Source organism: Mercurialis annua, linkage group LG8 (genome assembly GCF_937616625.2).
Source record: "Mercurialis annua linkage group LG8, ddMerAnnu1.2, whole genome shotgun sequence".
Taxonomy (NCBI): domain Eukaryota; kingdom Viridiplantae; phylum Streptophyta; class Magnoliopsida; order Malpighiales; family Euphorbiaceae; genus Mercurialis; species Mercurialis annua.
Window position 1 is genome coordinate 505,947 of NC_065577.1, and position 24,920 is coordinate 530,866.

Genomic DNA, 24,920 nt, shown 5'->3' on the forward strand with positions numbered 1-24,920 from the left:
AGACTTCGGTCTTTTACTCGCGACTTCGTAGGACCAAAAGCGTAAAATCATTATGCAGGTTTTTGGGGTGTCGCGACGTGACACCCCTTGTCGCGACGCGACATGCTCAATGCTATCTTGGCGTCGTGACGCGACACTCACAAATCTTTAACGCATTACGCGAGCTTGGTCTTTACTCCGTCGTGAGTATTCTGCTAGACTTGGGGTCCTCTTTTCTCCAATTCGTCGCAATGCGACACCCATCCTCACGACGCAACACCTTCTTTTTCACTTCGAAACCACTTCCAACCCACTCTGAAGCTTCACTATTCTTCACCAAGGTCCGTTTATAATCTATTAAGCTCAAAATACGCCCATCTACATGCCTACGCCAAAAATACTTGAACATAATAAATAAATACCAAAACAAGTATGAATTTGACAATAACGCACACTAAACAATACTGAAAAGCCCTCGAAAATAGGAGTATTTCTACTCCTGTCATAGTGATCTGAAAAAATAGTCATGCAGGAAAGAAAAATGATACACAATTTATAATTTTTCTTTAAAGTTTATTTTTAATAAAAAAAACACATTTTTCTTATTGAAAAATATTTGCTTAGAAGTCCAAATATGAACAGAAACAAATACCTGATCACAAATGCCACTACAAAAAAAATATTGCAGGATTATTACCAGTAATAATATTCGATGAATGGATGCATTGATCGAGAATGAAAAACTGACCCTTGTTTCGTTATTTGAGGAGCGAGTGAAGAATGATACTGATTCTGACGCTTCTCCTAGAGAAGTAATAATGAAATGGAATACACCGAAAACCAGAAAATAGTTTAATGATAACATATGAGATTAATTTAATTAGATAGTAATAGGTATGTTCCTCCAAAGTGGCGGAGCACTGCTCCTCAAGCGAGGAGCAATGGCTCCTCATCTGAGGAGCAGTTTGTGACGGAGTGGGGTCGGGCGGTTTCCGGTGATTTAGATTTATGTGTTTTAATTAGACTAATTAGATTTAATTAGGATTTTAATTGTGTTTAATTAAGGTTGCAATTGTGATTAATTAGAATTAATTAGTTTAATTAGCAATCTCACTCTCTTTTTGAGGTGTTTTTGTGTCACAGGGGCTGATTTGAGCGAAAAACGCAAATTGCAGTCTGTTTGACCCAAAAACGTCCAAAATGACTAATTTGATATTTCGTGTCAAGTTGAGTGGGTGAATTGATTCTTTTTTTTTATTTTACAATTAATGACAAACCTTAGTTATTTTATTTCACAAACTACCCTCTTTATTAACTCTCTTTATAGCTAATCTCTCTCCTTCATTCGCTCGTTAAAAAATGGCAGCACTGCTTCTAAAGATCCATAACTTAACAAAAATCGGCAAAAAAGAGAAGAAAACGCATCTATGGGAGCTCAACTTGCGCCAACTGTCACTCTTGAAGAAGTTGTTGTCTCCACCAGAAAAGAAGAAGTTGGCGTTATTCTATATGAATTTGATAATTTTTATTAGGTTTTTTTTTTGTAATGGTGATATTAGTAATCAGGTTTTTTTTTTGTACTGTTAGAAATTAGGCTTTTCGAGTGAACCGAAATTTGAAAAAAATCGAAGCTGTAAGATGTTGAATCTAAAACTCTCAAGATTTCTGCTCCTCGCTTAAAATGCAAATATGCTCCTATGAGCAGATGTGATGCTCCTCAAGCGAGGAGAAGCAGCTCCTCGCCTGAGGAGGTGGTGGGGGACAGAGGCGACGACAGATGGCGCGGACGGTAGTAGTCAGAAGAAAGAGAAAGGAGAAGAAGGGAAGAATACGAAAAGAAAGGGAAGAAGGAGAAAAAAGTATAAAAGAATTTTTTATATTTTATTAAAAATTAAATAAATTATTGAGTTTTTAAAAATTAAAGGATGTAATTGAAAATTAAAATTGTTAAGTATTAATTTAAGAAATAAATAAAATATTAAGAGTTTTTTTTTATATTTTTTCTATTTTTTTTCAGAGAGTGTAATACACTTGCTTAGGTGAGAGTGGGGAGGGGCTTTTTGAGCGAAAAACGCAAGTTGCGGGTTTGTTTGATCTAAAAAGTCCAAAATGACTTTATTAATATTTCGTGTCAAGTTGAGGGGTTGAATTGATCATTTGTTCATATAAAAAATGACAGAAATGTAAAAATTTAAGAAAATGGATATTTGAGAAAAGATTTCCCTTATTTGCAATTATTTTGTAGTTTTCTCCTCATTTTTAAGATTTAAGGCGCATTTTTAAAAGTCAAGTGGGTTTTTGAATTGTTTTGTGGGCCTAAATAAAAGTTCTGTACGTTAAAGAATAGAAAGGCCCAGTTTTAGATACCAAACCCCAATCTGAGCCTCCGACATGAATTGAGGGGTTATTGTTTAGGGTTTTACAGTCCACTAATTCATTTTTCACTCCAACAAATGGCTTCTCTAATGGCGATTCGACGCTCACGCTGCTTCAAAATCATTCCTTCTTCTCATTTTCTTTCAAAGGTACCGCGCTCTAATTTCAATTTCAATTACAGCATCATTTCTAAAACCCTAACTACATCGTCTGCTCTTCCTAATGATTATCAAAGAAACCCTAGTAATACTCACTGGAATCAAGGTGGTTCATCTAATAATCAAGGTGACTTTAATCAGTGGAATGCTGAGTCCCATCAACAACGTGTAAACCCTAATAACAATCAGTTCAATTACCCTAATGTTGACCAGAATAGGGGATATCCTAGTTCATTTCCTCAGCAGCCTCAAAATGATCCTAATCAATGGAATTCACCTTCCCGGAATGTTTCTCATCATCAGAATCAACCACAGCAGCATACTAATCAGTTGAATTCTCAGCCTCAGAATTATTCGCAACACCAAAACCCTAGTCAGGTGTATCCTAATAATGTCCAGGGTTATCAGCAACCTAATAGCCCAAATCAGTGGAACAATCAAAATCAGGGATTTTCACAGGGTAGAAACCCTGGTCAGTGGAACAATCAAGGGCACGTGGCATCGGATATTCAAGCTGTGAATGTGAATGCTCCAGCAAGTTCTCCTCAGCATCAAAACCATAGCCAGGTGCATCCTAATGTCCATGGCTATCAGCAACCCAGAAATCCAACTCCATGGAACAATCAAAATCAGGGATTCCCACAAGCTAGAAACCCTGGTCAGTGGAATCCACAGGCTCAAAATCCCAATCAAGGACATATGCCATCTCAGATGCCAGCTCCAAATATGAATGCTGAAGTAAATAGCCATGCTCCTGCTCCTTCATTGGCGGATTTGATGCGCTTTTGCCAGGAGGGAAAGGTTAAGGAAGCTATTGATTTGTTGGATCAAGGGGTTAAAGCTGATGGTGATTGTTTTTATATGCTGTTTGAATTGTGTGCGAAACTTGAGGATGCGAAAAAGGTGCATGATTACTTTTTGCAATCAACTTGTAGAGGTGATTCTAATTTGTTGAAGAAGGTGATTGGCATGTATGGGAGATGTGGTAGCATGACTGATGCTAGGAGAGTTTTTGATCATATGAAAGATAGGGATATGGATTCATGGCATTTGATGATAAACGGCTATGCTAGGAATAACTTGGGAGATGAAGGGCTGCAATTGTATGAGCAGATGAGGGATTCAGGACTGAAACCCACTGCAGAAACTTTCCTCGCAGTTTTATCCGCATGTGCTAGTGCAGAGGCGGTAGAGGAAGGGTTTTTGCATTTTGAGTCGATGAAGAATGAGTACGGAATTAATCCAGGGATAGAACATTATATAGGAGTTATCGATGTTCTCGGAAAAGCTGGGTATGTTGATGAAATTGAAAAGTATATCGAGAAACTGCCGTTTGAGCCTACAGTTGATATCTGGGGGACACTGAAGAATTATGCTAGGATTCATGGAGATGTTGATCTAGAAGACCATGCTGAGGAATTGATTGTTGCTCTTGACCCATCAAAGGCTGTTGCCAAGAAAATTCCCACTCCACCACCAAAGAAATATAGCGTAATCAGCATGCTTGAAGGAAGGAATAGAATTGTTGAGTTTAGGAATCCTACGCTTTACAAGGATGACGAGAAACTCAAGGCAATGAGTAAAGCGGTGAGCTATGTGCCGGATACAAGATACGTTCTTCACGACATTGATCAGGAAGCGAAAGAACAAGCTTTGCTTTATCACAGTGAGCGGTTGGCAATTGCATATGGTCTCATCAGTACTCCGGCTAGGACACCTTTGAGGATTATCAAGAATCTCCGTGTGTGCGGCGATTGTCACAATGCTATTAAAATCATGTCCAGGATTGTTGGGAGGGAATTGATTGTGAGGGATAACAAGAGATTTCATCATTTCAAGGATGGAGGTTGCTCGTGTGGAGATTACTGGTAAAGCAATCTACAGTTGAACACTTATTATCATCTGTTAAGTGAGAGCACAGCATGAGGAACTTTTATTGTAAAATATAAACCTTTTGTTGCTGATTAGCATGTATGCACTGCTTATGCTCAATTGATCATATTTTATGAGATTAATTAATGCTGATTTCCTGTGCTTGAGTTTGAGCTTAAGTCAATTGCGAATTCGAACATTCCGATACTCAGCTTATCAGGCTCACTAATCTAAGCTTAACTAATATTTTTTTATTCTTTTGTAATTATACATATTTATAATAATATTCTTACTTCATTACTTAAATTAGATTTTTAATTATTTATACAAATAATTGAGTCAAAGTCGATTTTCAGTTATTCTACCAAATTTGAATTGTCGTTCTAATAATAAAATTCGATCAGAGTTCAAATTAAGTTTCAAAATTTGAGCTTTAAAATCAAGTTGACATTGTTTCCACTCGACTAGATTACGGCCCTAATCTAGTACCTTATTAGAGGAGAAGCAGCCCCTCTCTTTCAAACATAGATAAAGTAAATCAAAATGATGAGGAAATAAAGATCTGAAAGAACTTCATACATATATGTTTTTCATTAACTTCAATAAACAAGTTTTATTCAGGCCTTTCACAGAAAAGTTATAAAGCAACAAGAGTTTGAGTCATCATAGTGATAAATTCATCCATGTTGACCATTCCATCACCATCAGCATCAACTGCTCTGACCATTCTCCGGCAATCCTCTAGGCTACATCTCTCACCAAGCCGCCTTAAGACTTCCATAACTTCCTCAGCAGATATCTTCCCATCTCCATTTGCATCAAATGCTCGAAACGCAGTCTGAATGTCTGTCGTCTTAATGCCGCCACCTTTCTTCTGCGCTTCTACGAACTCCTTAAAATCAATAAATCCATCTCCGTCCAAATCAACAACCTGAAAAATCTTCGGCACATCTCCGATCACATTGTCCTGTCCCAGAGCTTTGAGTGTGGCTTTGTATTCCTGCTGAGATATTTTTCCATCCCTATTGGAGTCAAATTTATTGAAAACTTGCCTCATCTCGCTCACGTTTGGCTGGAAAGTAGGTAGTCCACCGGAGTTCTTTCTGTCCCTGGAAGAGAACAATCGTGACGGTTTCCGCAGAAGCTTGTTTCTTGAAAGTTTGAACTGGAACTCTAGAAAGCTAACATTTGACATTTGGCAGAAACTGAAATATACAAAAATTGCAACAAGAACAGTAGAAAAACTAGATGCCTTCAAACTTTATATCCTGCTTAAAAAACATGAATATGTTCCATTTTAATTTGATAAAGTTATCCCTTTAGCAACTTTCTGGTTATGGTCCAAAAGATTCTGAAGGAATATAAATAAGATAAGGCAGAACAAAATTGACATTGAAGAAGAAAAGAATATATTCTTTGCAAAAGGTTACAAGGAATTATCAGAATCAATTTTTGAAATTCTCATTTCAATGATGTTTCACTTTATTCTCTTTGTATATAAATCTTCAATCTACAACTCATTAAAAAGTTATTACTCAGTATACTCCCTGAAGTCAAAAACTATCATGGCAAGAATGGCTTTCCATCATCCAATTCATCCATTGCAGCAATATCTGCGCGACCTGTTATTTTTTGCACATACCCTGCAAAAGTTCAGGTATTTAAGATCAGATCAGAATGTATTTCGAAACTGTAACAAACAACAAAAAATAAAACTTTTCGGAATTGCCTATAAGAGTTACATATTCTTATAACAGAAGTAGTAACAGGAGCAAAATAAATTGTTGACGGGAGAATCCCGTCTAAATGTGAGTGTAAACCACAATAACAAAAAAGAAAACACCTTTGGAGGATCTGCAAACCCATAAAAGGTTGTTTAGATCCTAGTTTCCCCTAAGATTCCAGTTTAAATTCTCTGTAAGCTTCCAAAAGCAACAAAGAAATTTTCACCCTAATCCACCGAACCATTGGCACATTTGAGAAACACAATTAGATTGTTCGAAGCTTGAAACAGAACCGCAAAAAAATTGTACGCGAATTGAAGGCTTAGTTTTTGAGCATTGTCTGAATGAAAAAGGCATAATGAGGAGAAGAAGGCAATTGAGCTGATATATATTGAACTCCACACCTTCAGTTTCAACATATTGTCCTTTTTCATATATCCAATTTAGGTTAATATGTCATATAAACTTCGTTTAAGCAATTTTAAACTGAAGTCAACTGAACTCCTTTCAAATGAGCTAACTTTACATTAACCGGATCAGTGAGAAGCATAGTATGCTCAGGTTACTGAAATTCTAAGGAATTCTCAAGCTTCACTCTTATGTAGCATTGAATCAGAAACCGGAAGCGTCTATATGGAGAACAGCTGAAATGACAATTTTTACAAGACTATATATATATATAAAGTGTCGGAGTTTCAGAAGTGATTATGGAAATGAAAATAAAATGTCAAAGTGTAAGACTCGAGATGTTCTTGCGCAACATAACATAACTTCACTCAACATCAAACTCAAAACTTATTAACATGATTAACTCTACAGTTTATTCTTCCATAAAAACCGAAAATTTAGGAGGAAAAAGATTACCGATACCAAGGCAAGGTACACATTTGCAAATAGTTTCTTTCCCTCTTCTATTGAAATAGCTTACATAACCAGAGCCTTGGCAACTTCTGCACTTCCCGGTCCACTCATAAACCACTTCCTTACAATCCTGCAAATCAAGAAATCGGAGTCGGAAATCCAGAGTCACGCAACTGATAAGTAATAAAGCCTCAGTCTTTGTAGCACGAAACACAAATACAGGAAAATGGGATACTTGGACATAGACACAACGAAATAATGGGTTTCTTATGTTAAAAGTGAAGTTCCATGTCCGAAAGGCTAAGTTTCCGACTCCTAACAATTGCGAAATGGAAACTGTTGATCGAATGAAGTCTCCGTGCTACTTATACCTAATTCAATTTTTGCCCCACTTGAATATATATTAACTAGAATAATCAAACACAACTATAAACTAAATTAGGCCATTGACACCTACAGTTTTGAAACAAAAGTAAGCTAAAAAACAAAATATCTGAAGAATCAAAATTTCACCTCAATAATAGGATCACACTGGAGTCTTTTCTCAATCTCTTGGGGCGAAACAGGTTTAGAATCAGGGTGAGTCATAGGAAGAGGAAGAGCATCTTCATTGTTAACCAAATAACTCTCCCTATTTCTCGACCATTTCTTCTCTCTAGCATTTACTCTACTGCCGCCACTACCTCCAAGTCCCCGCCTCTGTGAGCCGCCGGAAGGGGAGGAGGAAGGGCCGTCGGTGCTGGAGGAAGCGTCTGATTCATGGCCGATTCGGATACTGCCAGCGTCAGCTGCTGATGTGATATTGAACCACCTGGGGAAAATGGGGCCCAGACGAAGGTCGCCGGAGCCGGCTGCAAAGCAGCGGTGAGAGATGGAGGGGAGAGAGAGTAGAGGGGAGGGTTTTGAAGGGAGAAAAAGAGAGCTGACATTAATGGTTAGCATTTGCTATTATGCTACTGTGATAACAAACAAGATTCAAACTTTTTTTTTTCTTATGTTAAAACGGAGATAATGAGATATTGGGACCCGCACGCGTACATATTTGAGCTTTTTTGAGTTCATTGGCTTCTAAAATTAAGTCAAATTCTGATAACTGAAGTGAGGAGAAATTTTTAAATAGACTCAATCCACTATGTCATTTATAAATTAAATCTATTATATTATGACACATTATTAAATAAATGGTACTATTGTAATATTATTATTCAAAATTATAAAAAAAATACACAAAATTACAATAATGCCACTATTTTAATGACGTTTCATAAAGTGATAGACTAGTTCACAGATGACGTGATAGACTTAGTTTATCTAAGAATCTCTCCTCAACTCAGTTAAAATACTGTTACAGTGTCAAAAATTAACAGAATATTTGCTAAGATGCTCAAATGATATGGTATAACAACAAACTAAATTGCTAAATCGTATAGCTTTAGTTCCTTCCACAAACGCTTCCCTCTTTAATTATTAACAAAAAGTGTAACCCGACTCGCTAGCTATTGAGAATTGACTCGAAATAAAATTAAAATTGGTTAGATTTATATGAAATCGACTTTTTCAAATTGAATATTGGATGGAATTCAAACATCAAAGTACTAAATTCGATAAGTTTGCAAGCATAACTGAACTTTAAATAGTAACCTTTTTATCTTTTAAAGTATTACTTTTATTTTTGTATCAAAATTTAACATATATAATTATGTATAGAAAGTCAAGTTGGATTCAAATCTTAATTATTCAACTAAATTTGAGCTCAAACTTTTAAAATGAAATTCAATCAAGTTTGAGTTGTTTCAAACTCAAGTTTTGCAGTATTTTAACTCTAGACTTGTTTAAATTTTATTGCCATATTAGAAAAAAGAAATGATAATAATACTGTGGATAAATGACTTGACTAAATGTAATAAGAATATTTTCTTTACATTATTAATCACGAACAATCAATCAATCAATCAATCTAAACCTATAGAATTAGCTGTAAATACAAGGTCACTCTTCAATCCAGCGCTGGACGGGTCCAGCGCAAGAAGAGCCACATATTATGATGGCTGAATAAGACAAAACTGACCTGTTACCTAATGAATAGGTTGGAGCAAAAATAGTACACACTTACAAACACATTCTCATAAAACAAGAGAGTGAAAACACTCTCCTTTTAAATAATTAATTGACATGAATGAATTTAATTAGTTAAATATAAATATTATTTAGAGAAAATAACAAGAAAACCACAATAATAACTCACTATTTCACCTAATACAATATTAATTAATTTGTTTACTTTATTATAATTTTTCTTTCATAAAATACCATCTTCCATTATTAATTTTCAACCAACACCACCTTTCTCTAAAGTCAATACATATCCACCAAATCACACATGTTAAGACCAAAAAAGCCTCCATTGTGTCACCACATGCACGTGCACCTGTTTATTTATTTCAACAATTTTAAGGTGCACCATTTGGTGCACTTGCTATAATGAATGACCCGCACGTCATGTGCGGGTCATTCTTAGCAAATTTCAGGTGCACCTTTTGGTGCACCTGATATAATTTTTTTATTTTTTTAATATAAATTATATATTTATATATTAAATATATAAAATTTATTTATTATATTTAAATTTTAAAAATATTAAATTTAATTTTGATTTTAAAAATACAAATATATTAATATTTTTTGTTTATATCTTCGATACATATTTGATATGTCTCTCATATACTATATAATTATTTTTTGCCGATATATTTATATATATTTGATAAATATTCGATTGTTCGAACAAATTTTCCTATTTTTTTTATACATTTTATTACATATATTTTTATACTTATTTGATACATTTTTGAGATGTGTCAAAATATTTTTATATATATTTCATATATATTATTATACATATTTGATACATTTCCGCTACATGATAGGTATATTTTTAAAATTTATTTAATAGATACATCTCTAATATATAATTTATATATTTATTGGTGGGTTTCCAAAATCTTGTATCGAGAAAGTATCGAGTTTTTGATAGATATTTGATACATTTCTGATACATATTCGATACACCTCCATTACATATTCGATACACCTCCGATACATATTTGATACATTTCTTATACATATTCGAACGATACATAATTGATACATATTGGATACATCTCTGATACATTTCAAATATACATTTCCACTACATATTTTATCTTTATTTTTATCGGTTTAATTGAATCAATTGACTAATTCCATCGGTTCATTTATATATTTGACACTTCTCCAATACATATTTGATACTTCTATGATACATGTTTGGTACATATTTGATACATTTTTAACATATATTTGTTACATCTCCGTTATATTTTTGGTACACCTCTGGTACATTTAATTGAAATTCGAATATATTTTTAATACATCTTTGATACACAATATATACATGATAGATACATATTTGATACATTAATTGAATTAACTAACTAATTCGATTGATTCGTTTTAATATTTAGAAAAGTTTATAAACATATATGTAACATTACTAATTAAAATGAACCAAATATTTATTGTTTCATATATATTTGATTGGTTTGTTTTATGATTTGACCGGAAGCCCTAGGTGGAAAGAAGGCAAAAGGCGAGTAGAAGCGTAAAATATTCGATAAATATTTAATATGGCTAATAATCACCCACGGCCCCTGACTTTAGGGGTATCTTACGCTAAACCCCCTGATCTAAAAAAAGCTGCCGTAAACCCCCTAAACTTTACCTAATGATCAGCTAAACCCCTTTTACCCTAAAACCGCCCCAAAAAACCGCCCCAAGCTCTTTATTTTTTCAAAAATACCTAAAATACCCCTAAGGTCAATAACAAAAACCAAACCAACCTAATCTAACCAAATCTAAAATCATTCACCTAACCAAATCAGATATAAACCATCCAAATGATACTTAAATCACCAATCAACTCAATTAAATCAAACCATCCAACCGAAACTTTCACCCGCCGCCGCCGGTTTTTTCCGGCCACCACCGTCCATTGCCGGAAAAAAAATTATCCAAATAATAACTCCTTTAATTTTATGCAAAGAGCAGACCCACCGTGGGTCTGCTGCAAAGAGCAGACCCGTGGTGGGTTTGCTCTTTGCAGCAGACCCACGCCGGTGGGTCTGCTGCACAGCAGACCCACCGCGGTGGGTCTGCTCACCGGCATGAATTAAAAAAAGTATTTTTTTTTTATTTAAATTAAAAATAATTATTTATTTAATTTTTAAATAAATTTAGGTTTGATTAGATTTGTTTGGTTTGATTTGATTGGGTCGGTTTTAAGTGTGGTTAGATTGAAGTTGTCTGGTTTGTTTGTATTTATTTACAGTTTTGAAGGGTATTTTGGTCAATTTATGCGAAAAGGGGTTTAGCGAGCGCCGCCACAAAGATTAGGGGGTTTACTGATCGTTTTTTTTTATCAGGGGGTTTGTCGTAAGGTACCCCTAAAGTCAGGGGCCGTGGGTGATTATTAGCCATTTAATATATCTCCAACATATATTTGATGCATCTCAGATACATATGTGATACATTTTTTGATACATAATTTATACGTGATATTTATATATAAAAAAATTAAACATGATAGATACATTTTTTAAATGTACTTAATAGATACATCGTTGATACATAATTTATACATGATTGATACATTTTTTAAATGTACGTAATAGATACATCGCTGATACATAATTTATACACGATAGATATATTTTTAAATATATTTAAATAAATACATGATTGCTAGCATGTATAAATTATAGTTATATGATATCAAATACATTAATTTATTATTTGAAAAATTAAGTAATTAGACGATACATAGGTGGAATATTTCTTTTTTTTTCAAAATTTTTAATCGAGAAAGTGAATTATATGTAATGATATTAGAGTTTAATTAAACGTATTAACTAATTTTTCAAATAATAAATGTAGTGATATTAGAGTTTAATTATATGTAGTGATATTAGAGTCTAATTTTATACATGATAGATACATTTTTAAAATGTACTTTATAAATACATCACTGATATATAATTTACACATGATATATACATCTCTAATATATAATTATACATATGATAAATAAATTATTTATGCATCAGACTCGTGTTCAGTATGTATCAATAATGTATCTGAAAAATAATTTATAATATTATGTTTTTTAAAACTGTATCATTTTGTGTATTTATATGTTTTATATTTTATAATTTATATTTTTAAAATTTAATATATTTATATTTTAAAATTAAAATTAACATTAATATTTTAAAATTCAAATATTAGATAAATACAAAAAAAAATTAGATATAAAATAAATGCATAAATAAATTATTTATTTTATTAAAGTAGAAAAAAAATTGGGTCTAATCCAATTCAGTAAAAGCTGAATTGGATACAACATGAATTGGACCCAATTCATTACTGAATTGGATGCAATTCATGAACTGACCCGCGCGTCATGCGCGGGTCAGTTATCTGATTTGGTGCACCAGTAGCTGGTGCATCAAGGTGGTATTAGTGAAATATTTTTATGTGAAATGGTATGGATGAAATGTTTTCATAATAGCTTGTAATTAGTGAAAATGGTGGGCTTTCTTTTTGTATTTTTGTGATTCTCTCTATTATTTAATATACGTTTTTATTCATTAAAATTAATGTACTATAAATACTACATGTTTTAAAAATAAATGAACATCAAAACATTTTAAATTTATTAATATTAAATTTTAATAAAATATAAATTTAATTATATTTATTAATTTTTTTAATTTAAATATATGTTTTTTTAATTTATATTTAAAGTAATATATTTTATTAACTGTTTTAACTGATTAAATATAAACATATTTGATTGCGTCGTGGATTTTTTTTTCATTCGATCGAAATGCATTATTTTTAATTTACTTATTATAAGTTAAACATGTCAAATTATCTCCACCTTAGACACACACACACACACACTTTTTAAAAACCAGCCCGGGTATTTTTGTCATAACTCGCTTTTCCGACGTCGGATTTAACTGATTCAGACGTCCATAGAAAGCTAATTTGAATACCTACAACCTTCATGAAGAGGTCCGGTCTGGATTCAGCCTGGAAAAGGGACGAAAGTGCCCTTGAAGCTGCTGCATGTGTGCAGCTTTATGAAATCTGCATGTACCCAGTTTGAGTATTTAATTCGTAAATCGTTTTTCCGACGTGGGCTTTCATCGATTCAAATGTCCCTGAAAAGGTAACTCGAATACCTACGACTTTCATGAAGACGCCCGGTCCGGATTCGACCTGGAACATGGACGAAAGGTGCCATGAAGCTGCTGCATGTGTACATCAGTGTGAAATCAATATATATTGAGATTGTGTATTTATGTCCTAACTCGTTCCCCCGACGTCGGATTTCATCGATTCAAACGTCCCTGGAAAGGCAACTCGAATACCTACAACATTCATGAAGAGGTCTGATCCGGATTCCTCCTCTAAAAGGGACTGAAATTGATGATATTATATTTTTTTAATTTACTTATATTAAATTTTAATAAAATAAAAATCTAATTATAAAATTAATTATATTATATTATATTTTAAAATTAAAATTTATTTGAAACACTTCATGCCTTATTTATTTTATTAAAATTTATATAAATTAAGTTTTCATATTCAATAATTAAATATTAAAAAATTAATTTTATTTAGTTTTTTATGTGATAAGAAGAAAAATAAAATGTGTAATTAAGATAAATAAAAAGAAAGTAAGTGAAAATTTTCTTTTGATATTTTGACAAGATAAGCAAGTGAATTTTTTTATTGCTTTGTATGTGGATCCGGTTATTATATTTTTATGACCTTCCTACACATTTTTCTAGAGGTCAAATTTTTGTTTTATGTGTTTTGTCCTTTAGCGCTAGACCTATCCAGCGCTGGACCTTAGACAACCCCGTAAATACATCATGAAAGTAGAAGCTATAGAGAAGGAATGTAATTATGTAAGAACAAAGATTTATAAATCAATGTTGTAGAAACAAACAAGGCCATCTTCTCTGCTATTTCTATTCTCAATGCAGACCGCGACATGGAATTCGCTCCTCCTCTCGATTATAACAAACAGCTTGCACAGCCTGCAACACAAAAAGAGAGACTTGTAAAGGAGGAGCGCCACCCAGCGCCGGAGTTTGTTCCATTCCACGGCCACAAGCAAGCTGAAAGTAGAGGTTGTTGTAGCTGAAAAAGACATTCCAGGCTTTCACATGCAAAATGTAAATAAGTTTATATACTCCAGAAAATTGTTTTTACATTATAAGAATCTGTATGAAACACCTATACATTTTTTTCCTATTTTACAAATGAATTGCAGCTCATATGTTTTCCTTTTCCAAAACTGTATTTCCCAAACAAAAACTTGTTTTTCGCCACCTGCATTTCGCCCACTCAAGAAGATAGATGATTACCAGGAGACACCCTGTAGCAATTACACCAATAGAATTATCACTACACTCAAAATCCTCGAAACAAATGGGAAATTTATATATTAATTCATACTTTAGATTTATGTTAATGTTCTTTAGCAGAGACGGTGGGATTTTGCCAGCGAGTTTATTGTTTTGGAGGAATCTGTGAGTGAATCAAAGCCGAGTTAGAAATAGCTGACGATAAACAAATTTTACTGAAGTACCTGATCAGAATTCGTACTCGCTATCTCTCAAACTTACATTTCGTTGATCCCCTTCAGTAGGCCTAATGATGGAGGAATTGATCCTTCAAATTCATTGTTGTCCAAATGCCTTCACAAGGTTAATAATTATCAGAGTATTATTTAGTCAGAAGTGCAGGAAAATTTAACAAGAATGTAATATATGGGGAGACATACAGAGTTTGTAGATCCTTGATCGCGCTCAAGTCTGGAATGGGACCGGACAGTTTGTTCTCTCCTAGCCAACTGTAAGCATCAGCAATTTACATTTACTGACTAATAATCAAATAAAAAGTAAAAATTACTTATGCTTGAACGCTACTTACAGATGCGTGATTGCACTTAAATTGCCTATGCTTGAAGGCAGTGAACCGGATATCCCCATGCCTGTAAGGTCCCTAAATACAATGCAAACACCAAATACTCAACAGTTCAATAGTCGAATACTTACAATCTATGATGCAGACACTTATCAGAATTCTACATTTCGGCATTTTATCCCCGTGTTTGGAAACGCTTTTGAAACTTCTAACTCTATAATTATAACTATTCTTGTACAAGATATGATTTTGCTGTTTTCTGTTCCCGAGCTGTGTAATTAAATTGCAACAAGTCAGGCATTCAGTTGGGAACTTACAAAGTGACAACTCTAGCCAATCTATCACGGGAACATTTGACTCCAGTCCATGAATTCTTTGCAGGCAAGCAGGGATCGCCACTCCAATCAGAAGGCGGATTGTCAAAGCTTCTTGCCAAATCTTCCATGGCGATAACTAATTTAGCACACACCAAACAACAACAATTTCATCAATGCAAGGCAGAGAAAGAGATTGAACATACAATTAAATGAATAAACAATCCTGTAAGTAATACCATCTCTGGTGAGTGTCCTTCCAGCAAGAGGCATAATCTGAAAGAGTTCACCACCATTGATCATCGGCCCTACAGGTGAATTATCAGCCGGAGTTAACGTAATCTCAGTCTGTCCTGCAAGCGGCCAATCTCGTGCATAAACAGAAACGCCTCTGGTTGTCACATTTAGATTGTCATAGAAAACCTTTCCGTTAATAGACACCGTGAAGACTCTCCAGCTGAATGGACTTGGAGTTCGGTTGTCATGGAAATAGAGTGCAATGTAGTATTTAGAAACAGGAAGTAAAGTGGCAGCAGGCCATTCAAGTGTCAATGGCTGTCCTCTGCTTGATGTGATTGCTGTAGTAAATATTGGTGTTGGAGGATAGTTCCAAAAATCTGAAGAGTGAACATCAGAGTGACTTTCTTCTACTACAGGATTCTTATCCATAAATGGTTGCCAAAACCGGTTGAACTCATCATCTGGATACCTAGGTTCAGGTTTTAGTTACAATGTTGCCCTCAGAATTTGTCAAACAAATCACAGCTATATATATGAAGTATAGGGATATGAGTAAGTCAAGCTAACTTGTAAGCTATTCGGGATCAACTCAAAAAATACTCAAAATCGACTCTCTATTAAGCGAGCTTAGTTTGAATTCGAGCTCTAGAATAATTGACTCGAGCCTTTTCGAACTTATATAATTTTATAGTTGAACTTTTTTTATTAGATTATTATTAATAATCAATATTGATACTTTTTTATGACCAACCTCGATTAAGCTAGAATAGTCAAACTTGACTCTCGTTAAATCTCACCTCGAGCTCAAGCTCCATTAGTTAAACCCAAGCTCGAGTCTGAATATGCAAATAAATGACTTGACTCGATTACACTCCTATGTAGCATGGAACAAAATACCGAAATAAAAACAAAATTTTATACAAGAAGAAATTATAAATAGACTTCCGTAATTTCAGAAGCGTTTACGAAATGCCAAAAATGTACGAGTCAACAAGTTCCCGTGCAACATAGTTTGTAGATGGCAGGGTTGCTTACCCGATTATGTTTCCGTGACTTCCAAAGCTATGTCGAGCGAGAGTAGTGAGGGCAAACTTCGAGAAATCGGTAGAGTTATAGAGCGATTCATCGAGATACTCCAATTCAAGAGCATTAATAAAAGGACTAGAACTAGTTCGTTTATTTCTAGCAAGACAAAAACTAAGTATTTTCAATTCTGAAACAACAATAATTTCATAATAAGTGCTAAGCCCATTAGCATGATCCTCTGTAGTATTAACAGTGCTCCATTTAGTCCCTTGAATAATTTGATCAAACACCGGCGGTTCAGTTCCTCCATCGAAACCGCCGTAATAATAAGTACTCCTCACTAAATATTTCCCACCTTTAATGGCCGGAAATTCATAGCAATATTTTCGAGCTTTGGTGTCAGGAAAATATCTCAAAGAGGACAATAAAGGTAGTAAACCTGGTGTTTTTAAGGTTGACTTGTTTCCGACTGTAATGAATCCTTCGTCAGGAATGTATTTCAGGTTTCCATGAGTCAGTTCATCGGTTGCTCCACAGCTTAACGGAAATTCTGCATTCATTCAAACACAATCAATCATTAGAATCTTTTTTTGATTGTCAAATGCCGGGATGTGGAACGCCTGCAAGTCCACATACGTGGCCAGCACCCCAGTCCCGACCATTCCATTTATTGGAATGGACATAGTCGGGGCTTGCATGGCGCACTTAGACCACTAGACTAAATCCATGCAGGCTAGAAACTTAAAAATGCTTGAACACATGTAAAATTATATTAAAAAATTCAATGAGATTAATTTTTGGAAAAAATGAGGAAATTAGAAGTGTGATTATGAACCTCTTGGAGCAGGAAGAGAATGGAGAAATGGAGGGAAGGTGAGAAGAAGCCATAGGAGGAGGAAGAAGAAGGAGATTGTAAAGGCCATAAGGAAAAAAATAGTGATTTTGTGGAGAAGGTGAAAGAGAAATTAATGTTTGGAAATGGAAAGGCTTAGTTGAAGGGTTGAGCTTGAATTTAGAAAATAACAGAAATTGAAATTCCAGAGAGAAAGTTTGTTAGTTTTTTTTGTTCTCTCTTGAGAGATAAATTAAAGAATAGAACCAATCCTGGCGGTTCAACGGTTCGACTATAAAAAAATAAAAATTATAATTATATCTTTTTAAATAAAAAATTATAAAATAAAAATAAAATTTATTTAACCCATTTGGTTCTTTATCTATTGATTATAATGTGATTCATTTTTCTTTAAATGATCGGAGAAAAAATAGAATCCATGATGTAATAAAAATACATTTACATATGTATATATTTATTTAGCTAGCCGAACTAATATTTCTTAGTTTTTGCATAAAGAAAAGAAATTTCATGATGCCTAGACAACAAATGTTTTATGCAGTCCGTGAGGTGGCAGCCTCAGACTTTTTTTAATACGAATCGGCTAATTTAAATAAGTTAATGAGCACTTATGATATAATTTTCTTCATATTTTTTAATTATTGCATATTTTATATAATTAACGTATTATTAAATTATTGGTTTAATAATATAACACAAAGGTTGTGTCATACTTTTATTCAAAGTAATTACATCAAGTATTCAACTCAAAGAAGCATAAACTCCAATTTGTACAGGTCCTTTTAGCAAAGAGGACTGGGCTAAGCTTTTCAGAGTGTTGCTTTCACAAAATTTAAACACGGTCTAGACACGTGTCTATCTACCAACACCGCCAAATTTTCTTTGATGCTAAGTAAAGCCACTACTTTCCGCTACCGGTAATAGCCGGTAGCTCTAAAGCATAACATGAATTTAAAAAAAGGAGCGGGTCTATTATTGAACTATATACAAATGTGAACAACATTTATTTTACAGTTTTATTGAATTATACAAATACTTCACTAAATTAATTTAAATAATAAAAATTTATTTAAACAGTTTATAAGTAAAAAACTTGTGTTAAAATATATTTTTATTAATAACACTTTAACAACGTATAGTAAAAATAACAATAGAAAAGACAAAATTAAATAAATAAACATAGTTATACAATTTCATTATTCATGTAACAATACATACATATTTTGAACAAAGGATCAATTCACCCCCTCAATTTGGCATGAAATATAAAAAAGTCATTTTGAACGGTTTTGGATCAAACAGATCCGCAACTTGGCAAAATCGTACAAATAGCACCTTCCCTCAGAGAGTGTAACACACTCTCTGGTTTTAAAGGAAAAATGTTTAAAATACTGCTTATTTTTTTATTTTCTAAACTAATGCTTAATTTTTTTAATTTTCAACTCTTTTCTTACATTTTAAAACTTAAAAAATCAAATTAATTTTTAAATAAAAATTAAAAGATTTTTATTGATTTTTACATTCGGTATCCATCGGATCCGCCGCTTCCTCCGCCTCCGGCGTCGGGTTTCAGGTGGGGCTCGGTGGCGGCAGGTTATAGTGGCAGTTTCCGGTAGTCGGTAGTGGATATGGGTGGTGGCAGTGTGTTAATATTTTTTGTTGAAAATGAAAATCAGATTAGTGGTAATTTAAGATTTAGTTAATGTTAATTAAAATATTGAGAGTTAATTAGGGTTAATCTTTTTAATTAGGTAATCTACTCTCCATTTTTATGCTAGATGGGTGAAATTGACTTGTTTTGTTAAGTTTCAGGTTAATTGATCCGATTTTGTCAAGTTGTGAGTCTATTTGATTCGATTCCGTCCAAAATGACTCATTTGATATTTCGTGCCACGTTGAGGGGGTGAATTGATCATTTGTTCTACATATTTTATATTGATAATATGACATTATTAGTCTAAGTTTATTTTAAAATAATTATATACTCCCTCCGTCCCAATAGAGTTGTCCACTTTATCTTTATCACACAGTTTAAGAAAAACAATTATTGTTTATGTGTTTTATAAAAAAATTCTTACTTTTCTTGTCATACCCCTATTAAATATAGGGTTCACTTTCAATTTACTCATTAGTATATTTTAAATAGGGATAAGATAGGAAAATTAAGTGTAAAAGTTAGTTACTTTTTGAAAGTGGACAAGAGTTTTGGGACAAAAAATTTTCTCAAAGTGGACAATTACATTGGGACGGAGGGAGTATGTATTTTTAAATTAAATATTAAAAAATTAAATTGAGGTGAAGTGCTCATCTTTGGACTTGAAAAGTAAGCAAAGCAAAACCGGAAATAGCAAGTAAATAAAGAGCTTGTACAAAATGCAGGAGCATAAGCATAACTACCTCCGTTAATCACTGATCTAAATCATTTCGTCCCAACACAAATTTCAAAAATTGAACTCTTCAATTTCAAAATCATTCATAAATCCTTCAGAAATTCCTCACAATTCTCTGAGACCCAAATCCTACAAAGGTCAAAAAAATGGGAACTGCTCAAAGCCGCGAAGGCCAAAACCTCACCGACTCCGATTCCGAAGAGTACCACTCCGACCAAGAAGAAGAAGAAGACGTCCCATACGACGCCGTTGATCGCCAAGAAACACCGCACACCACCACATCTAAAACACTCGATGAAATCGACACTAAACTCAAATCCCTCAAACTCAAATACCCATCACCGGCGTCCCTTCCCAATAACCCCGTCAAGCTCTACCTTCACATCGGCGGTAACACCCCTAATGCTAAGTGGGTCCTCTCCGATAAGCTCACTTCCTACACTTTCATCAAAAATGGCTCTCATCGTGATGATTCTGATGATGATTCCGATGATCGGGATTCTACCGATTCTTTCTGGGTTTTGAAAGTCGGGTCTAAAATTAAGGGTAAAGTGTCAACTGGTATGCAATTGAAGATGTTGGGTGATCAAAGACGGGTTGATTTTGTTAGTAAGGGTGTCTGGGCTTTGAAATTTCTAAGCGATGAAGAGTATAGAAATTTTGTGACTCAGTTTCAGGACTGTATTTTCGAGAATGTTTATGGGCTTCCAGCAACTGAGGAGAACAAGGTTAAAATCTACGGCAAAGATTTTATTGGCTGGATTAACCCTGATGCAGCTGATGACTCTATGTGGGAGGATGCAGTGGATGATCATACACCGGCCAAAATTACACCGTTGCGTGCGAATCAAGATTTGATGGAGGAGTTTGAGGAGGCAGCTAATGGTGGTGTTCATAGCTTGACTTTAGGTGCTTTAGATAATAGTTTCTTGGTTAATGATTTGGGTGTTCAGGTTTTCAGGAATTATCATAAGGGTATTCATGGCAAGGGAATTTGTGTGAGTTTTGATAATAAGAGAAGTGGGTCTAGTTCAGTGCAATCCACTCCCAAAAAGGCTATGCTTATGAGGGCAGAGACAAATATGATGCTGATGAGTCCATTAAAGGATGGGAATCCACATTCTACAGGGATTAAGCAGCTTGATATTGAGACTGGGAAGATTGTCACAGAATGGAAGTTTGGGAAAGATGGCACTGAGATTACGATGAAGGACATTACGAATGATACGAAAGGGTCACAGTTGGATCCATCGGAGAGTACGTTTCTTGGTTTGGATGATAATAGGCTGTGTCAATGGGATATGAGGGACAAGAGAGGAGTCGTGCAGAGTATTGGGGACGAATCTCCTGTACTTAACTGGACTCAAGGACATCAATTCTCTAGAGGGACTAACTTTCAATGCTTTGCTAGTACTGGAGATGGATCAATTGTTGTTGGTTCTCTTGAAGGTAAGATAAGGTTGTATTCTAGGACATCAATGAGGCAAGCTAAGACGGCTTTTCCGGGTCTTGGATCGCCTATTACTCATGTAGATGTTACGTATGATGGGAAGTGGATACTAGGGACAACAGACACTTACTTGATCCTGATATGTACTCTGTTTACGGATAAAGACGGCAAGACTAAGACCGGATTTAGTGGACGCATGGGTAATAAGATTCCTGCTCCGAGATTACTAAAGCTCACTCCTTTGGATTCCCACTTGGCCGGCGCCAATAACAAATTCCATGGTGGTCATTTCTCATGGGTAAGAACACGCATACAATTTCATATGATTGTTCTGTCTTTTGCATTTCTTTACTCTTTCCTAGTTATTTTTCCCTACTAGTGTCTAAGAAGCAAACACTGCATTTAATCATAACTAATATGTTGCATTTCGTTTAATCATTAGAAGATACGAATGCAAGCTAAAGCTTCTACTTCTACGGAACACCATACTTGAATTTAAGGATTTATTTCCAGAAAAGAAATTTACCACTATCTTCCGTCTTACTTTATACTACTGATGCTAAACTCTTAGACCTCCAATGGATATGCCATGTATCCTGAAGAATCTTGTGAAGCCTTAAATTAAGTTGGACAGCTCAGATTCCTGAAATTCTTAATATTTAATAGAAACATCTAATGGATACAGCACAGTTGACTTGCAAATAGTGCAGTTGGGAATTATTAGATATATGATTATTTTTGTTCCTTGTCACCTTCTTTATAATGTTGTACAAGCATTTAATAGGAACTTCTATGATATGTCACTGTTAGTAGAAAAAATGTACGTTGAAACAAAACCATACTTAACATTAGCGATAGAAGTGTTACTGTGATGACTTGGCAATTGGCATGAACAACTATGATAGAGCCAGATCACAACTGTCTTCCGTTTTGTGTGTGAGAGCATGCATGATATGCATCTATGTTCTGGCTTCATTCAGAAATAAACTTGCTTTAGACGTTTATTTCTATGAGAATAAGTTATTTTCACGTTTTTTTTTTTGCTCCCCCCCCCCCCTTCCGTGGTTCCCTTTTCCATAATTTTTAACAGCTGAATGTTTCGCTTTATAGGTCATGCATTGCAAATTTGTTTCATCATAACCATTCTAGGATATAGTAATTGAATGACAGTTAATAGCAGACATGTGTGTGTTTTTATCTCACAATTGTGGTGTCTTTCAGGTCACTGAGAATGGCAAACAAGAGAGGCACTTGGTTGCCACGGTGGGGAAGTTCAGCGTGATATGGGACTTCCAGCAGGTGAAGAACACTGCCCATGAATGCTATCGGAATCAGCAAGGCCTCAAGAGCTGTTATTGTTATAAGATTGTGTTAAAGGATGAGTCGATTGTGGAAAGTCGTTTCATGCATGACAATTATGCTGCTAACAACTCTCCAGAAGCTCCATTAGTGGTGGCAACTCCCATGAAAGTCAGCTCGTTCAGCCTTTCTGGCAAGCGATCGCATGGCTGAAGCATTTTCGCCAATCCTGTACAAATTATTTTCCCTTTGTGCAGTTTGCTTTAGTAGTTATTTCCAATTCAATCTGTTTAGTGTTTGTTGATTGTTCTCCCCTAACTTGTGTCTTCTTTTGGCTTCTTCTTGTGTTTTGTATGAATCTTTGACCCTAGTGCATCCCTACGAGGATTGAACGATTGTTTTGCTTTGTTTATTCAGTTTGAGCGTAGTTGCTTCATATGTAGGTCTTAAAGTTTAAGTGATGATAATTGATCATGCAATTGAAGAAAATATTAGGTTGCATCGGCATCTAATTCTACTTATGATGATTTCTAGCTCGCATTTACATCTAACTTTTTGAACTTATGATCCTGAATATTCATACGTGTTCTGTAACTGCGAGAAATTAGTGTACCCTTCAACAGAGCACGTGAAATAACTTTCAGAGATCAGTTGTTGCTTTCTTGGTCTTCCAGTTTGCTAGCTCTTGTCCTGATGAGGTTTTTGATCCTGTAAAATAGTAAAGTTGCATAATTGTAATTGATCTTCTAATATTACTATAAAGTTGATAACTGCTGTTCTAGAACAAATTAATATTGAGAATTATATTTTAATATTGAACATGTGCAATACAATTGTGACAGTTTAAACAACAAATTTAGTACTTTGATTGGGTACTGGAGTATATAAGCTTAAATATACATATGAGATCAATACAAGTCCTTTTGTCTTCAGTGCTGCACGAGTGATTAAATTTTATCGCTCGAGTTGACGAAATCATCAAGATGATCTTGATTGCTTTTGGAAGGTTTAGCTGCATGGAATCAATAAATCTATCTTCATTGGTACTGGAAGGCTCACTTGATCGGAGTTTAAGTTTAGCACGGTTAATGAAATCAGCAAACTTGTCTTTAGATGCATAGTTTTTGATGGGATAAGCGAATCTATCTTCATCAGGGTTGAAAGACACGATGGAACGAAGTTTATAGGTTTGGCATGCTTTATGTAATCATTAAATGTTAATTCACAATTAATATGCAAGTCAAAGTTGCAGTGAAAACATTTGTAACTCATACACTCTCCAAACTTATTACAACTTGAACACAAGTACTTATAGCATTATAACAAAATTTAATGAATGATTATGAATTTCATGGTTAAGAACAGTCGGCAAGAGTCTAGAATCTATATGCATTTGTAGCAAGCAATCATTCCAAGTGTAAGAGAATTCTTTACAGAGTTTGCATTTTTGCTTGTTTGGAAAGTCATCATATTTGGGTGGACTATTCATCAAGAAAGCAGGACAATTCTTCCTAAGTTCCTTTATATTTGGGTAGGTGACTCGGCGCAAGATTTATGAAAAATAAAATCATCACACGCGACACATTTATAAGCCGAATCGGATTTAACGACTTGTTTGCAACTGCTACAACTAGAACTCGATCCTGAGTTAGAGTTTGGCTCCGTGATAAGGCTAAACTCATGTGCATGTGCTTGTGCTCGAATTATGAGTGAATCATTAACGTTATCTTTTTGTTTCTATTTAGGATTAGTGGATGTCAATAAAATGTATCATATAATTACTTATTAATATTCTTATAATAATCTTCAATTTTCTTTTCACTTGGATATGCAATGCAAAGGATAATGCTCTAAGAAAGTGAACCACAAGACAAGTTCATCTTTCACTGAAAGAAAACCAAAATCAACGATAAGTATATGCTTAAACAAATTAGAGTGGATTATTTCATTTAATTATTCCGTGGTTTCAACTTTTGACACAATAAGTCGTGTGGAATTTTTTAGATCATAAAGGGTCTCATGGTATAAGATTTTAGCAAAATACGTCCAACTTTATTAGTAAAATTGGCCTAATACTTTAAAAAAATCCGATCTTTTAGTCACTTTTCAATCTTACTCTGACGTTTAAAAATCACTAATTATATCCTATTTTGTATTTTTGTGTTCCAATTGTGCTCTGAAATATTAAATTGACTTCTTTTTTATTTGAAAAAAAAATTAAAAAACGTTCTCCATGTCTAACATATATTAATTATATATGTTTAAAATTTATTTAAATTTAGTTAAATTAATTAAAAAATTAAAACAGTTTCAATTTGACTATGATTTTTAGTTA

At 34.1% G+C, this 24,920-nt stretch overlaps 5 protein-coding genes across 5 annotated transcripts; 2 read left to right on the forward strand and 3 right to left on the reverse strand.

Moving 5' to 3' along the window:
- The first annotated feature begins 2,353 nt into the window (after nucleotides 1-2,353).
- Nucleotides 2,354-4,532, forward strand: LOC126660912 (pentatricopeptide repeat-containing protein At2g15690, mitochondrial). The gene has a single exon (XM_050354629.2). It carries the CDS (start codon nucleotides 2,433-2,435, stop codon nucleotides 4,383-4,385), a length of 1,953 nt encoding a protein of 650 aa, XP_050210586.1. The 5' UTR covers nucleotides 2,354-2,432; the 3' UTR covers nucleotides 4,386-4,532.
- A 413-nt stretch (nucleotides 4,533-4,945) lies between these two features.
- On the reverse strand, nucleotides 4,946-5,638 carry LOC126661370 (calmodulin-like protein 30). The gene has a single exon (XM_050355202.2). It carries the CDS (start codon nucleotides 5,578-5,580, stop codon nucleotides 5,023-5,025), a length of 558 nt encoding a protein of 185 aa, XP_050211159.1. The 5' UTR covers nucleotides 5,581-5,638; the 3' UTR covers nucleotides 4,946-5,022.
- Nucleotides 5,639-5,777: 139 nt separating this feature from the next.
- On the reverse strand, nucleotides 5,778-7,987 carry LOC126661369 (protein disulfide-isomerase SCO2). The gene is made up of 3 exons (XM_050355201.2): nucleotides 7,484-7,987; nucleotides 6,974-7,100; nucleotides 5,778-6,028 (listed from the first exon to the last, which is right to left on the reverse strand). Exons 1-3 carry the CDS (start codon nucleotides 7,910-7,912, stop codon nucleotides 5,949-5,951), a joined length of 636 nt encoding a protein of 211 aa, XP_050211158.1. The 5' UTR covers nucleotides 7,913-7,987; the 3' UTR covers nucleotides 5,778-5,948.
- Nucleotides 7,988-14,244: 6,257 nt separating this feature from the next.
- LOC126660090 (putative leucine-rich repeat receptor-like serine/threonine-protein kinase At2g14440) lies at nucleotides 14,245-17,569 on the reverse strand. Its single transcript, XM_050353424.2, has 9 exons — nucleotides 17,429-17,569; nucleotides 16,603-17,143; nucleotides 15,567-16,036; nucleotides 15,331-15,466; nucleotides 15,020-15,091; nucleotides 14,871-14,939; nucleotides 14,713-14,784; nucleotides 14,543-14,614; nucleotides 14,245-14,462 (listed from the first exon to the last, which is right to left on the reverse strand). Exons 1-9 carry the CDS (start codon nucleotides 17,514-17,516, stop codon nucleotides 14,432-14,434), a joined length of 1,551 nt encoding a protein of 516 aa, XP_050209381.1. The 5' UTR covers nucleotides 17,517-17,569; the 3' UTR covers nucleotides 14,245-14,431.
- A 2,229-nt stretch (nucleotides 17,570-19,798) lies between these two features.
- On the forward strand, nucleotides 19,799-23,021 carry LOC126660669 (protein CYPRO4). Its single transcript, XM_050354270.2, has 2 exons — nucleotides 19,799-21,584; nucleotides 22,508-23,021. Exons 1-2 carry the CDS (start codon nucleotides 19,983-19,985, stop codon nucleotides 22,796-22,798), a joined length of 1,893 nt encoding a protein of 630 aa, XP_050210227.1. The 5' UTR covers nucleotides 19,799-19,982; the 3' UTR covers nucleotides 22,799-23,021.
- The last annotated feature ends 1,899 nt before the right edge of the window (nucleotides 23,022-24,920 follow it).

Bases quoted from the DNA above. Each gene is read 5' to 3' on its own strand.
- LOC126661369 (XM_050355201.2), bottom strand. From the start codon at position 7,912: ATGCTAACCATTAATGTCAGCTCTCTTTTTCTCCCTTCAAAACCCTCC. The intron at 7,101-7,483 runs GTGAAATTTTGA...CTTGATTTGCAG, and splicing joins AGTGTGATCCTATTATTGAG to GATTGTAAGGAAGTGGTTTA. The intron at 6,029-6,973 runs GTAATCTTTTTC...GAACTTTTGCAG, and splicing joins TGTACCTTGCCTTGGTATCG to GGTATGTGCAAAAAATAACA.
- LOC126660669 (XM_050354270.2), top strand. From the start codon at position 19,983: ATGGGAACTGCTCAAAGCCGCGAAGGCCAAAACCTCACCGACTCCGAT. The intron at 21,585-22,507 runs GTAAGAACACGC...GGTGTCTTTCAG, and splicing joins ATGGTGGTCATTTCTCATGG to GTCACTGAGAATGGCAAACA.
- LOC126660090 (XM_050353424.2), bottom strand. From the start codon at position 17,516: ATGGCCTTTACAATCTCCTTCTTCTTCCTCCTCCTATGGCTTCTTCTC. The intron at 15,467-15,566 runs GTATTACTTACA...GTGCTAAATTAG, and splicing joins AAGGACACTCACCAGAGATG to TTATCGCCATGGAAGATTTG. The intron at 14,940-15,019 runs GTAAGTAGCGTT...TGATGCTTACAG, and splicing joins TTAAGTGCAATCACGCATCT to TTGGCTAGGAGAGAACAAAC.
- LOC126661370 (XM_050355202.2), bottom strand. From the start codon at position 5,580: ATGTCAAATGTTAGCTTTCTAGAGTTCCAGTTCAAACTTTCAAGAAAC.
- LOC126660912 (XM_050354629.2), top strand. From the start codon at position 2,433: ATGGCTTCTCTAATGGCGATTCGACGCTCACGCTGCTTCAAAATCATT.